Genomic DNA, 16,835 nt, shown 5'->3' with positions numbered 1-16,835 from the left:
AAATGTCTAAACAGGAATCTGTATGTCATAATCATTTATGCCTTTGTTTAGTGAGGTGTTTCATATACTGGTCCTTAATAAATTAATTTGATTAATGAATTTCACCTGGTTATACAGGTGAATGAAAAACATCCTAATAACTGAATGGCTGGCATGAAAACAGGATGATTAAATATTAAACTCGAGTCGTGCGGCAACACAGAAATGTGAAACAATTCAACAAATACTGAAATAATTATCCACAATCAAAGATCTTTTATAAAAATAAACACATATGCATCTGAATTGCATATCTTCACACATTAACCTCACATTTGAATGATTTCACTTTTCTTGAAACATGCATTTAATAAACAAACGGACATTTATTTTTGCACGCTCGTATTTCCAACCTGTGCTGTGGGTGTATAAACGATCTAATTCGTAGATTTTTATTTCATTCATTAATGTTTATATCTCCACACTGGCATCATATGGCTGCAGGGTCTGCAGCTGAACGCTGAGGTGATGTACCACACATCCACATCCTCATAACGTCTCACATCAACTTTAAATCAAACTTTAAGTCCAACAACAACAAAGACATGACAATCCTCCATACTGCCTGCAGCCACACATCATCCAGCGGTGTTGCCGTATTATAAAGTTGTAGGGAAAATGCAGCTTATTCTTTAAATGCTCTGCACATTTTCTCCGTATTCGGAAGGTTCGGATGCTGCAGCTGTTTTCTTTGCGAGCTGAACATATTCAGCTTGCTGGACAGCTGCTGCAGAAAAAGCTCCGCTCTCCGTTGCCTCCTCCTCTGGTTAATGATGCAACGCCACAGAAAAGATCTGCAGCCCTTCTGGGACACACCTGCGCAGATTATGTCTCCAGGAAAGTACAGAACAGATTCCATTAAACTGTTTTTTTGACTTCTTAATGTTGTGCTGCTATTGAAGCAAAAAATGATCCACAGGGACCTTCTGATGGGCAAAAATCAGCTAACGGAGGGGAGGTTGTACTCCCGTTGATGACAAAATACTTTAAACTCTGCATTAGGGAATGAAAATAGAAACTTTATCCATGAAACTCCTGCTTTGACTGACGTACAGAAACCTCCGACTGCTCCTTTGTTTTTCACACACAAACAAAAACAACCTTCTGCTACAAACCACATAACCACATTCACATTTGTGTCATCGATTTATTCTTCAAAAATAAAATCATGTCCGCCCTCTGATTTAATAAAGTCAATCATGCATTTAGGACACCATCCTTAAGAATTCTTTTAGTGGAGCAAAAAAAACTATCACCAGGTGCTTACGCATCCAGCTTCTTCATGTTGTTCACCGTGGCAGGAAATGTCAAAGAACAATCAAAACAAACAACAAGAAGAAGAAGATGACTAAAAAGTGACATTAAGTAACGAAAGGGAGAAAACATGGCTGCCAGGGAGGTTTTTCTTCCCGTTAAGTTTGAGATTAAGGTCAAAAGGTCACCCGAAAAATCGCAAATACCATAAAATAACAGGAAAATAAAGTAAAATGAATAAGAATGTGATTATTGACCTCCAAGTTAGACTTTGACATGTTTTGTATTGCAAAGTTTTAGATTTTTAAAACTAAAAGGTAGCATTAGGTACGTGTACGTTGTTGCATTTTGCCAATGTGAGCGATGTTTGTTTGCCGACAGGTTTCAGCAGCATGAGCTGCAGCGGGGCTCAGTTTGGTCTGGTTCACAGAGCTCTGTCATCTTTCATTATACAAAGCTGCTCAAATAATACCTTAGGAAATTACATTTTCTTTATTAGGTACAAAAGATTAGACTTCCTTGATGCAAAAAAAAAGAAAAAAAAGAATAGAATTAGTTTAATAATCATGAGTCATCTGAGACAGATCTGATTACTACTGACGGACGTCCTGCGTGCAGCTGAAAGTAGGATCAGATCCAAATCCAGTCACATCTTATTTACCGACTGTAGGTGGTTCTGTCGGTGGCCAGACTCCAAAAAAACAAAAAACAAAAAAAAAAAAAATCTCCCGTCTCTCCTTTTTTTGTATCAGCTCCTGTTTCTCTTCTAAAAAGCAGAGAATGGAGGGTAATTGCGCACTGTGCGTTCACACAAGGTTGTATTGGCGTTGAGTAATCATAGGAGCAGACACTGAAAAAGAAAACATTTGCAACATACAATCCATCTTTAGCACATAAAATAATAGTAGCAAGTGTTTTAAAATAAGATCTTCAGAGCGAGGCTTGCCCTGCATTGAGTGCATGGCTGCAGCTGCAGATTTCTTCAGCCTTTGGTTTAGAAATATTGGAGGATGTTTAAACGTGATATCAATTCATTGAAATGCTGTGTTGATTTTATGCCGGGTGTAATGTGGCACACACCTTTGGTAAAAAAAAAAAAAAAAAAAAAAAAAAAAAAACAATCCTTTGTCTCTCAAAAATCTTGGCGGTCATTAAAATGTCCATCCAGCAAACATGAGGTGAAAACTTAAATTTCAAATTCATTCGTCACAGTTTGATTGTAAATTATTTGAAAAGACGTGAGCCCCTTTAACTGTGACAAAAATGCATAGGCATAAAAGTAAGTCAGCAAAGAAGGCAAATACGTGTTAACGTTACTGTAAATTTGGTCGATGATTTATTTCTCAATCATTGGCCAAATGATTGAGAAACTGCAGTTTGTGCGTCTGGATGTGACGACAGGATTGCCCCGGAGGGAACACAAATGATAAACATGTCTGCCATTTCTCTATTCAGACCCAACTTATGTCACAAAAGATTCAAAGGGTTCATTACTCTCTTCAATTTCTCTCAAGGACGCATCGTCGTGCAGCTGAAAACAACCATAGACCCTACTTTAAAAGTTTTGACTTGAGCTTAATGTACAGTAAAGTGGAGAACTCCATTTCGTTAAGCAACTTAAACTCTGAATTATAAATTATTGATGAACAAAACAACTCCTAAACTCAAGAGATGAACGAGTGCCGCGTCTACACTCGGGGAGTTTTAAACTGGATCATTAACCACTTGGTGCTGGCAGCCGCAGAGTCAAAACTTTTCCCTCGTAAAATATCAAAGTTAACACAGTTGACAGATAGAAAATATGATTTTAGTAACAACAGAGGGAATTTCAGCTGAACAATCTGCCATGCGGAAGATCATTTGAAGGGTGATGGATCTCCGAGGTTCTACTTCAGATATTTGCTCAATCTACTGATTGTTAAAGTCATGTGTGTTAGATAGTGTTCAACTGTATCAGATTTTCTTCTCTTCCTTCATTTTAAACTAAGTTCTTATATGCAGAAAATAAGTCAAAAGAAGAACGACGTCTTCTTGACGCCTCGTGTTTTGCTTGGTTCCTTTATGTGGTCATCGGTGACCTGACGAGGACAACTCTCCAAAAACCTCTGGATATTTTCTAATGGACATAATTTTTATTGTTAAATTAAGAATCAAAATGTCATCAAAACCACTGAATCCCTGCATTTGGGTCAACCTACTATTCTGTAGAGAAACTGCAGATGCAATTTTGTTGCAATTTCTTTTTCTTAGAATATTGGGAATAATAAATCACCTGTTAAGTGCAATAGAGGAACAATACAATAGCTAATATTTTACCACGCGTCTCTTTAAAAGAGACAGAGCTGCCAACCGTGATTTATGCTGCTGAAAGAAATGGATCGGAAAATGAGACCTAATAGATCCTAATAACCAAACGTAACGTCAGCAGTGGTGGACAAAGTTTAACTGACCTCCGCCTGACGCACGCGTCGCCTGCATCACGAGCTTATGTTCAGTCGATGTGAAGAAAGCACACACATTAAGTCTGCCTTTATTTATTTTTTAACATATATGCATCTATAAAACCTTTTACTGCCTAATGGGACATTAATGGCCTAATGGTCTGCTTTATTGTCTGGCTAACAAAAGATAAGTCCAGGCTTTACTCAACTGCATTTGCTCTAATTTTCTTGGTATCATAGCATATTGCGCATTACGTTACATTCACGACACAGCTGTTGCTCTTTTGGCTTAATGACAATGCCTCCTTATGGGTTAATTAAAACGCTAAAAAGAAAAACAGCTGTTGTCTAAAAAGCTTTTAGAAACGTTGGGATAAGTTGCGAGCAGCACCGTCATTCTGACAGAAACCGAGCTGGACGCGGAGAGGCGTGATGTGTTTACATACACCGAGGTTTTAGAAAATGTCAAGAAAGGTCAGAACTGTTACTGGCTCTGACATTTCATTTAAAGGTATCTTAACGAATGGCTTTCAAACTTACGTGCAGAATTTGATTGTTGGACAGTAAGGCCGGAATGAGAAATACACACAATCCTGTAGACAGAGATTATTTATCTTGTTAAAAAATAACTAGTAGATTAATGGATGTAAATTAATACAACAGCAAATGCCTTTAAACACAGTTTAAAATGTGTGGTTTTGTTATGCAACGGGAGAAAGAGGTGCAAAGATCACCACTGACAACTTGATTTCATTATTAAATACAATTAACGGCAATTCAATATCTTGAAATGTTACATAATTTCACAATATTTACAAGAGGGGAAAAAATTGTTTCTTCATGTTTGTACATTTGGCATGTGTACTGCATATTCATTCAACATCAAAGTGTCTTTAGTCAGAGGCGTCTACAGGTTTGCTGTGATACAGACTGCTACAGGACATCCTTTCTACCCGCAGCCACTACAACTTTGAGAAACCTCGAACATTTAATTTCCCTTTGGACTTTCCAAACTGAATCAAATAGATTTTTTCAAAACTATACAATATTATCATCTTCTGTACTCCTTACGACATTGTATGATAATAGTTAAGCTGAAATTATTAACATCGTTTGCAGATTTTAAGCAACAATCGCTCACTCAAGAAGTTTGTTCCTAATAATAAAGGACAGAGGAATATTTAAAAAAAATTAATGAATTTATAAGGGGTTTTATTTCTGGAAAAAAAGCAAAAATAACTAAATAATAATATTAATAAATTTGGAGCTGAATAAGCAACATTTTTCTCTGAGTTTTTCCACTGAAACTAGATGATTCGGGTGTAAACTGGGAAGTTGATTAAGGCCAAATTCATCCACTTTACATGTTCGTGTTACTTTAATATTTATGATGCAAACATGCACTTTCAGCCCTCGCAAAATACATCCAATAAAAAAAAAAAAAACCCATGGCTCCCTCCGCTCAGGCAGAAGCTTGGCTTTAGCTTTACCATCCGATGAATAATCAATTATTCACCATTAACCTGAAGCTGCTCACCTTGTAGATTCTCCAAATGGTTCTCAGGAGCAAAACCATCTGGAGCGTTGCGTTTCCTCGCTGCAGTTCAAAGCACAACTGCTCAGCCTCGCTGCCGACTGTTCGTCTCCCTCATGTCTCCAGCACACAAAAACAACATAACATATGCGTCCATCAGAGAGGTTCGTTAGACTGTTTATTTTAAGGCTCCTCAACCATTATCACGTAGTAGGAATGAAAAGACAAGTCTATCAGAAAGCTGGAGACTGACAGTAATTTATACACGAACGCTTTTATATTAAGCTGAAAGAAACTTGCAATCTGGACTCAGATATATATATATAAACTTCATTCCTAACAGACAAAAGCCCTTTACACATCTTTGAAACGCTACTAAAGCAGTAAAAATGAATAGCAAAACTGGAATACAATTTGTTTTATAATTGCTTAATCATGTTAATTAATATAATTTCTAAGTTGTAAGAATGCTTCTTTTAATATTAGCAACTTTTAGAGAAATATTTCATAGCATACTAAGAGAATAACCTGCATAAGTTATCAGACTAAGTGTGTGTGTGTGTGTGTGTGTGTGCGTGTGCGTGCGTGTGTGTGTGTGTGTTTTGCTCCTGAGGTTGTTTAGTTTATATGAATTTTGGTTTCCTCAGACCATTATGTAAATGCCTTTAGTTCCCATGGTGTATGAAATAATGTAGCATTTGAGAATGTGGCTCATCTAATTTGATCTCTTTTTCTTTTTGAAGTGACAAAACGTTGTGTTGGATGAACATTAGACGTTGTTCACTTCTAACATTTTCCTCTGCTTTGAAATTCTCATCATTTGGTACAAAAGTGTCACTGCCGAATCCCACGTTTTTGACGCCGTCCGCAGTATCAAAGATCTGTTCACTTCAACAAGCTGAACACCAGGAGCGGCTGAAATGGCTTCATGTCCTGATTAACTCTGCCAATAATCATTTTGACCACTTTGGGCATCGTTACTGGACTCTGCAGACCAATCAAACTAGTCGAAAGCCAGTTTTCTGCAACTTCTAGGTGTGTCCACAGCCAAACGCATCCAAATGACTGGATCGCCTCACGCTGACAGATTTTTGTTGACAGAAAGCCTGCATGCTGTCTGACCGTCCTGGCACAGACCCCGTAACATTAGAGATCAAAACAGACATTCGACATAAAAAGTATAAAATTATAATTCAGGGCAACTTTTTTTATGTAAGGTATACTGGCACAAAATTGAAATGCTAGAAGGAGGAAGGAATTAACACGATGAACTTGAAAACTTTCAAGCCATACTTGTGTGTGTGTGTGGGTGTGTGTGTGTGTGTGTGTGTGTGTGTGTGTGTGTGTGTGTGTGTGTGTGTGTATGCATCTGAATGTCTGCAGATAAGACAGGTGAGGGTATTGCACACACACATCCGACTCTGCTGGGTCCCCTACTCTTCTGCTTAATCTCTAAACTCAAGGCTGAGTATCTATAACTCATACATTTATGGTAAGTAGAGTCTGTTTCGGCACTTGAGACCACCTGCACTCAGGCAGATTCATGAGTTATGTTTAATTCACGTTCGTGGTATTCTTGTTCAGCTGCCGTGGTTAAAGGGAGTTGAGATTTTATCATGAAGAAACATCAACCCTGCGTTGGTTTAGCGTGGGCTGAAGTCAGAAAATGCTCGACTTATTTTCCCTTCCGACAACTAATGCTAGAAAATATGCAAACAATAGCCGCTGTCTGAAGAATTTGTCACATTTAAAATCCAATGTATATGAACAGACAAGAGGAAAAAATCTGACTGATTTTTGTAGACTGACATCATCCAACAAATGCACAACAAATTATTAAGCCAACAGAACAAATGCTCGATTGTTTCATGCATTGGTCGCAAAGATTGAAAAAGCTGATTAGTTTATTTATTTATTTTTAAACTCAGTATCTAATTTAAGTTCTATGAAAAGTTTTACTTTGGAGGACCTCTTGTTATACACTCTGGAACAAGATTTAATCAGACTACAATTATGAGTTGATCACCTTCCTGTCAGTAACAATGAACATACAGGTATTACTTCCTAGTATTTCAGTGAGGAACTATGAGTGTGATTTATCTCAGGTAGCTGCTAATTCTGTATGCATTAGTTTTTTATGAACCGCTTTCACTGGCAAATCACTAGATTGTGCAACCTTGCATTGCTTCCAGTTGTTTGGACAACATTAAAATATTCATTACCGAGTACGATGGGACACAACTGCTCAGAAGTCATCCGAGTCATCTCGACATTTCCATCCCTATTTATTAATTTTACCATGATTTGTTAGTGCGGCACAAACACAGACCTGTTGTATCAACACATGCAAATACAATCGTCAAAAAAACAAAAAGAAATTCAAATATCTAAACTACTTTATAATACAAATGAAATAGTGGCTGACACAAACTTGCTCCAATAAAGAGGCATCAACTCAGCACACACAAGCGCAGCACAGGGCGCCGTTTGCTGCTATCAGACGCCTCAAATACTCGTGATAACACTTTTATACCTCCATGCTTTCGAAATGTCAGCAAGCCTGACATTCAGTTTCCAGCAGGTTGCCCTCTGAGGAAGACTAATTTCATATCTGATGCTTTAAGCAGAAATGCCAATGAACAGTGGTGGCCCACATCTGACACGTTAGTGGAAAACATATTTAAGATTTGTTTACTTATGCAAGGCAGGCATGTCAAATTACGCTTTTCATTTCTGCTTACGTCAATTTCTTTTTTTTACAAGAAATGTAAAGCTAGACAAACTAATTGCTTCAACAAGCAGAAACATCTTGATCGTGTAAATAAATAAATAAATCATTTGTGTATTTTAATACGTAAAGAAAGTTGTTTTCCAGTGCGTCCTGGGAAACTGCAGGATCAGCTGTTCTTTAAATTGTTTAATTTAAACTCCTTTCAATTCGGTGGAGCTCATGTGCATACCAGTCATAATAACTGAATAACTCAGTTTACAAGGAAACCTGCTCAAATTCATACGCAGAATGACAAAAAAACGTATTTAAAAAAATCAATCAAATGGAGAAATATCACACAGACATATTCAACTGCTATTAAATATAGTCTAACTCAATCCTATAATAGAAAATAAAATCCCAGTGGGTGAAAAGGTGTTTAATGAAGCCCGGTTGATTTCTGGTGTTTTCTTAAAACTAGCCCTTGGAGATGACCGTCTGCTCTGATTGCTCAAGTTGATGTTAAAATTATTTCAAGGTTTTTATGCTTTCAATTTTATGAAGTTAATATATAAACATGTATATGTTTTATCCTCTGCCAGCTAAAATTGTGACTCTTGGAGCTCAATGTTTGACTCATGCATTTCCTTTGTGCTTCTAAATAGTCTATCTAAATAGTCGCTTTGTTCGCAGCCGTTTCTCTCATGCAGAAGAACTGGAGCTTATCGAACGCGGGCCTCGTTAACAATGACGCTCATTGAGACGAATCTGCTCAGCTTCTCCGCTGGTCTTGTGATGTGGCCTTTGAGAGCGAGAGCGGCTGGATTCCAAATGATGGCAGTGACGCTGAGAGCAAATGCGACAGAGTTCATGCAATTAAAAGGGTTCGATATTTTTTTTTCTACTCTTGCTCAGATTCAAAGTAACGTTGCTGCACCCATACGGTCCTTCCAACACCACATTTTGCGATTTTTCGTATCGTATGTCAAATTGTCGGAGAAGAAAGACGAACCGCCTCCTTTGAATCGTTGCGGTTATCTTTTACATTCTGTTTGGCGCTTTTGTCATTTCAGCCGTAAACCATAACAACTTTGATTGATATTGAGGGAAATTGCTATTGTTTGACATTTCCTTTATCGTGCCGCCCATTTAATGTTCCCCTGAAAAGCTGTGACATCACAGGTATGGGTGGAAAACGTTTCCCCTGTGGCTCTGGTCTCTCTCAGACCGGAGCTGCCGACACATCAAAGCTGAGTTTTTCTAGAAAAGCTAAAGGATGGATGACTTTATTTATGTTTTAGTATAAATAATAAGATACAAAGAATATCATAGATCTGTCAGGAACAAAGAATTGTAATATTTTTATTGATAAAAAAATGAATCAGTCCATCCATTCATCTATTGGCTTGCGGAGGTAGCTAATAGATGAAAAAGCCCAGACGCCCCTCTTCAAACTAATGTTAGCCAGTTTGTTTTGGGGGATCCAAAGCTTTCCAAAGCCACAATTCATAAAATACTTCTTCCAGTCAGTATTGGTTTGTCCAGCAGACAAGATGCTTAAACCACTTTTGTTGACTCCTTTCAATTTAGAGAAGCAGAGCCGTTATTCTGAGCTTCCTCACCTCAAAGACACGTTCATGCAGAAGACGCTCATTTGAGAAGCTTACGTCCAGGATTTTCATCTTTGGGTCATGACTAGTGTCTCATGTCTGCAAGTTGAGGTACAAGAACATTTACGTTTGGGATCCACTTCCTCCTTAACTTCAGCTCTAGAACAAAGTCAGCATTAATGCAAATACGTAAACAATTCGTCCATCTTGTATTCCATCCTAACATTACTTAAGGAGAAGACAAGTGCAGGAGACTCTTTCGGGTCTTTGCTTTAGGGAGACCCTCACCCTAACCCAGAGAGAGCAGGTCATCTGTCTTTGGCTGAGAACCTGCCTCAGTAACTAACTCCAGGTTTGAACTGCTGCCAGAGCAAATGAGATGAGAAGAGCTGAGATGCTGAAGTCTCAAAGCAGACTCGTTTCAAAGGCACAAAGTGGGCCTGGCAGAAAGGAAAACACAATGGGAACAGGCCTGACCTTAAGAATGTAGACAGCTATCGCTCTGGTTATACAAGTACTGGATGAGTCTTGTAAGTGAGTAATATGTCTTCTATAGGCCCACAAAAACTCAGATGAACTGAACAACAAACTCATCCGACTTCCTTCGGAAGCGGAATAGTGAAAGTATCAACAAACCTAATTCCTGGTCACTGAATTAAACTCTTCAAGTTCAGAATTACCCTAAAAAGAGAACGGTACGCTTGGTTTACATAGGTATATGATGTTAAATTCCTCTCTGATAGCTCCAGTGTTTATTTTTCTCTCTGTGTATTTTGGTTTAGGATGCTCGTCGTAAAACTGGAACACCAGCGGTTTGATTCCAGGCTTCCTCTCTATAAACTTTTTCACCTCTAACCTAGTTGGAATAAAAGCCCCTGACATCCTTTCAAGTTGTCATCTCAGCTTCTGATCCATCCAGTCGCACACAGTTCTTTATGCATCATCGCTGTTCAGAACGCCCTCAATAAGCAAAATCCAGTTCAACAGTGTAGAAATCTTTATTCAAAGTTACTTGAGAATGAATGAGACGGCACTTATCTATCACACACGATCATATTGGCTGTGGAATTGTGCTTTATTTTACAAACACCGATATGAGTCGAGTTAGACTCTTATAATTTCAGACGCAGACACCAGAGAAAGAAGAGAAGATCCATCTTCATCAACAAAGATTTATCAAAAAAGTTGCTTCTGGCTGATATTTGCTGTGTCTGCACTGAAACAACTTGGCTGCATTTTGTTTTTGACTTTCCTACCTTTTTCTAAAGGATACTTATGCTATAATAGAAAAAACAAAAAAAAAAACAAACACTCCTGAATACATTCTTGACAGAGAACCAGAGTGCAGAGTAGCCTAATAAATAGCTAACGTTCATCGCTGTCCAAGACATCATTAGCAATAAACCCAATGAATACTTATGATGCATTATGCAGTGCTACACCTGCAGTTAATGAACAACCATTCATCACATCAGAGCGTCTTGTTCCACAGCTCCCTGGTCTAATTCTGATGCTCCCTTCGTTGCCATTTTCGGCGTTGTGCAGGGGTCGGCCTCGGCGCCCTGACCGGTGTGTGTGCATCACAGTGCAATAGACTGTGATGCACTTTCTATCAGAGCGTGTCTGTGCGATCAAACAGCACAGGACGGCATGCACTCTCCCCTCCATCAGTGACCCCGGAGTAGGTTCACCTACAGAAGACCAGCAGCTCTGGAGATGCTGCCCAGCTTGTCCCTTTGTCAAACCTGCTCAAACCTACGTTTCGTTTTACCTGCTTCTAACACATCAGATCCGTAGAGGAAATGTTCATTTGCTGTTCAAAATACCCCATCTTCCACACACGCCACAAAGAGTTTTATCAAAGTTATTCTCTTTACTTTTCAGTGGTTTTAATTATACGAATTATCACTGCAGGAGTGATTTATTTATTTTTTGTCCAGACATACATCCTATTCCTGGACTCTCATTGCATAGCCTTTAATAAAGCACAATGAAAATTAGCAGGAGAAGGATTATTTTATGATTGCAAATGTATTTTTGAGAAAATGTTGCTGACTTTGGGCGATAGTGAGCAACATGGGGACAAAAAAACAAAACAAAGAAACAAATGTCACTGATTTAGTTTCAACCAAAGCAGCATCATAAAATATCGAGCCTCCTATCCAGGGTGACATGTGAAAATAACAGAATGTGCAAAATCACCTCATGTTGACCTATAGAAACAAATTTTCAGGTCAAAATCAAACATAGAGAACAAATTGCAGTAGCTGCTGGTAGATAATTTCTCCACATCCTCGATCATTTTGGAAAAAAATATAATACATATATGGTTTAAAAAAAAACAAAAAAAAAAACAGTGAAGAGTCTTCTCATCTCTCTGTGAAGCTTAAAGCAAGGAGATTTCTGAGAAAACTCCAGAATCCATCTGCAGGTTTTCCACTCAGATCTCTGTTTGAAATTGATGTGAAGTGGATCATTTCAGGCGACTGTTTTCCACCCACCGCTGAAGAATTTCTGACCATTTCCTCCCACTCTGCTTGTCTTCCAATCCCATGACACAAAATGCAATCAGTGACTCGAGATCATATATTACCCACAAGAACTGGATGTTCTGTCTTTTTTTTTATTATTATCATAATTTTTAGTTTATTTCTGCTGGCAGAGACAAAAATGTCGATACAGAGTCGGTGTTCGGTAAATGAGACCAGTGTTGGTTGCAACAGAAAAAGGTTTCTTTCACAACCAGGAGAAGTTATTGTGAATTTGATGATCCCTCTTACTTTAAATGAGGATTAATCTGGACTAATCCAGATTAATTAGTGCCCTCAGCTGCTGGGATAAAACGTACAATGAAATTCGATTCTGTCCACCTGAATGATTTTCTTGGAGTGAAAAATGATCTGCGGTGCAGGAGGTAAAGTAACAGTAGCGAAATAAATAAAATTATAATTTGACTTACTCACCAGAGGGATCAGTCTTGCAATCCCGGATGTGGCACTTTTTGGTGCTGTTGGGTTTAAGCTTGTGGTCACACTGAACCTGATCCACCTCCTCCGAAGTCTCGGTCCTGGTGTCGACGCATTTGATGAGCCGATGCTGCAGTCCTCCTCCACAAGAAGCTGAGCACTGTACATGGAAAGATTTCACAAAACTTTCACAAAGCAAAATTAATCCAGTTCACTTTTTTTTTTTTTGTTCGAAATGATCAATGTTGTCATTTTATCATTTAGCTTTTCAGCGTGATTTCCGAAGCCAGAAGTTTGAAACCGTCTTATTTCTAGTGTGAGCAATAGTTTGGTTTCCATTTCAATTAATTCAGAACCAGAATTTACATAACATTGGCCCGGAGTGCTTTGGATAATGCAGTCAGCTGAGGAAAAGAGTTTCATCTTTACAAAAAAGAAACAACACAATTGCCGAGGTGTTAGGCAGCAGTGATTAGATTATCGGAAGGAATAAAAAAAAAGTTTTGAAAGTTTTATGTCTTGGTGGTTCCCAAACTTTTTAATTTGGGTGATTTGAGGAGCAGCATATTATCTCAGTAAATCCAAATATTATTTAAACAACCGGCAGGATTTTAATTTATCATTTTGGTTTCAAAAAAGTTTGAATTTTAAAAGTTTTATTTAGAAATGGCAAGTCAAGATGTATTTACAGTGTGTTCAGTGGAACCCTTTAATGGTATTAAAGTAATATAAACTCGAGGCTTGTTGCATGCTTCCACTGGTACTTTGAATATTCGTCTTTTGGTGCTGAAGGTCGGAAGGCCTCCCTGCCATCACCCTAATCTTTAGTTCAGGTTCCAGTTGTGACACTGGTAGGGTCACTTCAGAACCTTACTGCTTCTAATCAGATGAAACATGCTGGTGAATTAAATAATTACTTGAAATATAAATCTGCCATGTGAACAGACAATTCTGGGATCGATTAAGAAGATCAGAACTGGGGGGGAAAAAGGCATCTCTAATATTTATGTTTAGGTATTCGGGGTGACTTTCAACACAAGGAAGACATTTGAATGAATAAAACTCTCTCTCTTCAGGGAGAAATCACTTTATGAATGACAAATTCATCAGCTAATATCCATGATGCCAAAAAAGCGGATTCTTCTGCCCCTTTAGAATTAAGAAAGTATCAACAATGAATACTGCGTTAAGAGTACCTGTCCCCACGATCCAGTGAGCCACTGAGCACAAGGCTGGCCATTGCAGGACTGAATTGCGCTTGGCTGAAGGTCTTGGTCGCATCGATCATCCTCTGGACAGGTGACAATGCGCTGCTGCTCACCGCCTCCACACACCTCAGAGCACTGAGAAACACACAGCATCACACATAAGTAGTCGGTACACATTTGTGGTTTGGGAGCAGTGATCAATTTGTCACCTGATTGTGAAAAGAAAAAAAAAAATCGAAGTTTTAAAGATGTATCGCACACAAATGTCAAACGGACAGGAAACCTTCTCTAACTCCTCGGGTCCATGATGAAAGCTTTCGCTCAAAGAAGAAGCACCAACGTCTTCCATGAATGTGATTATGCTTCTTCTTCTTTTTTTTTTTCCTTGTCTCTCTCCATCGGGCTTTGTGAGGCATCTCCAGGAAAAATAAATAAATAAATGAAAATGCACACTGCAGCTTTTGTTCAAATCTCTGTTTTGAAGTCACGCAGGAATGACTACCATGTTTGTGCAGGAAAAAAGAAGAGCGATGGGCTTGTTACAGAAAACAATTTCTAAACTTCTGAAGAGTAGGTTTTTTCCTGTAACATTTACGAAACTCGGGCTGCGCCTCAGAACTTACAACAGCTGGATGAGTCAGAACCTCGCGCATCGGGCGTCTTTGTTAGTCAGACAAAGCAGCGGCTCTGAAACACCACTCTGTGGTGAGTTTGAATCTTTATCGAAACCACTGAAATCTATAGTGTGCTGATACATTGTTCAGTGCAAACGCTAGACAAAGACTGAACCACAGAATACTTTTTTTTCCCTTACAAGTAGAGAAAACTTAAAACTTGTCCATGAAGGCCAAATTGCAATGTTTTGTGACCAAACAATGTGAAGCAGAGTTAGTGCTGGAAAAAAACATAAGCTTGCAATCTGTTTTTATGTAAAGATTGCTTAATACACCGTCAGTTATAAGCTATGACATAAAACGGTTCTGGAAGTTGCTGGAAAGTGACATTGTTATGTTGTTTAGATTGTTTTTACATTATACGAGTCAAATCTGTTTAACCATTTTGTGTCTTGCTGTGAACATGATGGTGTACAGATATAAAAAAAAAAATACAAACACAGTATATATCGTTTATGCAGTAGCAGATGGGGCAACAAATGGGGGTTATTCTGAGACTTGGATGTGTGACATAAGCTGTGCCTTTGCATTAAAGGATATGAAACTGTTTATTACAGTAATAAGTCCTATAAATGTTTAACCAGAACAGATTCCAGGGGGATTAGTGAAGCACAGATTTGTTTCTGCCTCGTCACTCCTGCCTGTTCTATACTTTCTACAGGAAAATCAGCATCTGTTGCACTGACACCAGTGGAGTGTGTAACACCCGCTACAATCTTTAATATGTTTTCTGGAGATGTTGGCATCAGGGCCGCTGGCCCAAGCCTCCATGGGAACTAAGCAAAATTTGGTTTTGGGGCCCTCTATATCTGCTATTAACGTGGATTAACAGACGCATAGATCATTCGCACAGCTGCTATAAAATCACTGCACCTCTGAATAATGTTGTTTATGTTATATCTTATATGCATATTGAATTAAGTAAGCAATAAATTGGTTGTATTACCAGGAGCCAAAGCAGCTGCAGCCATATAGGGCGTCGCCATGGTAACATATATATGCATATTCATAATATCATCTAGTGATAAAAGTAAAAAAAAAAAAAAATAGCATGCTCTGGACTTAAGATGGAGTACATGCACAGATATTCATGACATGCTTTGATTAAACTAATTTATATTCGGTGTAATTCCAGTACAGAAAAATTAACTTAATACCAGGTGAGTCTCTCTCACCTGAGAATGTGAACCTGTACCGGGCTGATTCTGTGCCTTCAAATAATTTAAACAGTGTTCCTGAAGAAGATTCATAACTTAAAAGGGTAACACTTTATTTGAAGGGGTGTGCATAAGACTGACATGACACTGTCAAAAACATGACATAACACCTGTCACGAACATAAAGAAGTCTTTATGAATGTTTGACAGTTGTCATGAAGTGTCATTCGGTAAATAATGACACTTTTAATGCAAAGTTGCTTTAAAAGTTGCATTAAACGTCCATTAAAAATGCCAACTTTGCATTAAATTATCATAATTTACAAAATCATGTAAAGTTGGCATTTTTAATGGACTTTTAATGCAACTTTTAGAGCAACTTTGCATTAAAAGTGTCATTATTTACCAAATGACACTTCATGACAACTGCCATAAACATTCATAAAGACTCCTTCATGTTTATGACAGTGTCATGTCAGTCTTATGCACACCTCTTCAAATAAAGTGTTACCCTTATAACTTATAAGGGTAAGTAACAGGTCTGAATAAAAACAGTCTGTGTGCTACACTCAAGAGAGAGATTCATTTGATGCACCAAAGAGTGATGTCATCAATGATGATGTAATTGTTACCATAGGAACTGAACATTCTAATGATGCATTCACACCAAACACATTTTGAGCATCAGGGGAATCGGGTTTATATTCAAAGTCTATGTGGAGTGTCCAACGTTGCGCTAGATGCTCGAAGTGGACCACATCGGCCCTCAACGCGCCTCCACATAGAGTTTGAATGTAAACCAGACAAGCCTGATGCTCAAAATGTGTTTGGTGTGAACGCACCATTATATGTACAGTGTCATATTATATCCATCATAATAGGACCAAGACTTGGTCCTAACATGATGGATTCATTGCTTTGGATCAGGGGTAACATTTAGAGGTAAAGTGCAAATTAAGGTTTAGTTAATTAGGAATAGACTAGTATGAGAACCCTAACCCTAGTAGACTAGGGTTAGGGTTAGGGAAAATTGCAGCTACTAAAATGAAGGGAAATCAATGCAAAGTTCTAATATGGGTCGAAATAGATTTGACAAGCCTGTATAGCAATTTGTTTTCTAAATCATTCTAGGTTGTATTTCTGCCAATTGCATACCTGCAGTACATTAGTAGTCTAATGCGTTGAATTGTGCTGAGAAACAACCAATCAGAACCAAAAGTTTGCCTTTTGGTTCTGATTGGT

At 38.2% G+C, this 16,835-nt stretch overlaps 1 protein-coding gene across 2 annotated transcripts in view; it reads right to left on the bottom strand.

The window, feature by feature from the left end:
• adamts7 (a disintegrin-like and metallopeptidase (reprolysin type) with thrombospondin type 1 motif, 7) overlaps positions 1-16,835 on the bottom strand; it is a 154,169-nt gene that overhangs the window by 9,920 nt on the left and 127,414 nt on the right. Inside the window, exons 22-23 of one of the 2 annotated variants that reach the window (XM_015040163.1) lie at positions 13,751-13,897; positions 12,548-12,714 (exon numbers count right to left, since the gene is read on the bottom strand). In XM_015040163.1, the coding sequence (XP_014895649.1) occupies positions 12,548-12,714; positions 13,751-13,897 (314 nt within the window). The remainder of the gene's footprint in view (positions 1-12,547; positions 12,715-13,750; positions 13,898-16,835) is intronic. The other variant, XM_015040164.1, reaches the window with a different exon arrangement.

The sequence above is a fragment of the Poecilia latipinna genome, unplaced genomic scaffold, assembly GCF_001443285.1.
Source record: "Poecilia latipinna isolate Pla-1442-1.1 unplaced genomic scaffold, P_latipinna-1.0 Scaffold498, whole genome shotgun sequence".
In the NCBI taxonomy this organism is placed as follows: domain Eukaryota; kingdom Metazoa; phylum Chordata; class Actinopteri; order Cyprinodontiformes; family Poeciliidae; genus Poecilia; species Poecilia latipinna.
Note: the sequence above shows the minus strand (reverse complement) of the source record. Positions and strands in the feature narration are given on the sequence as shown.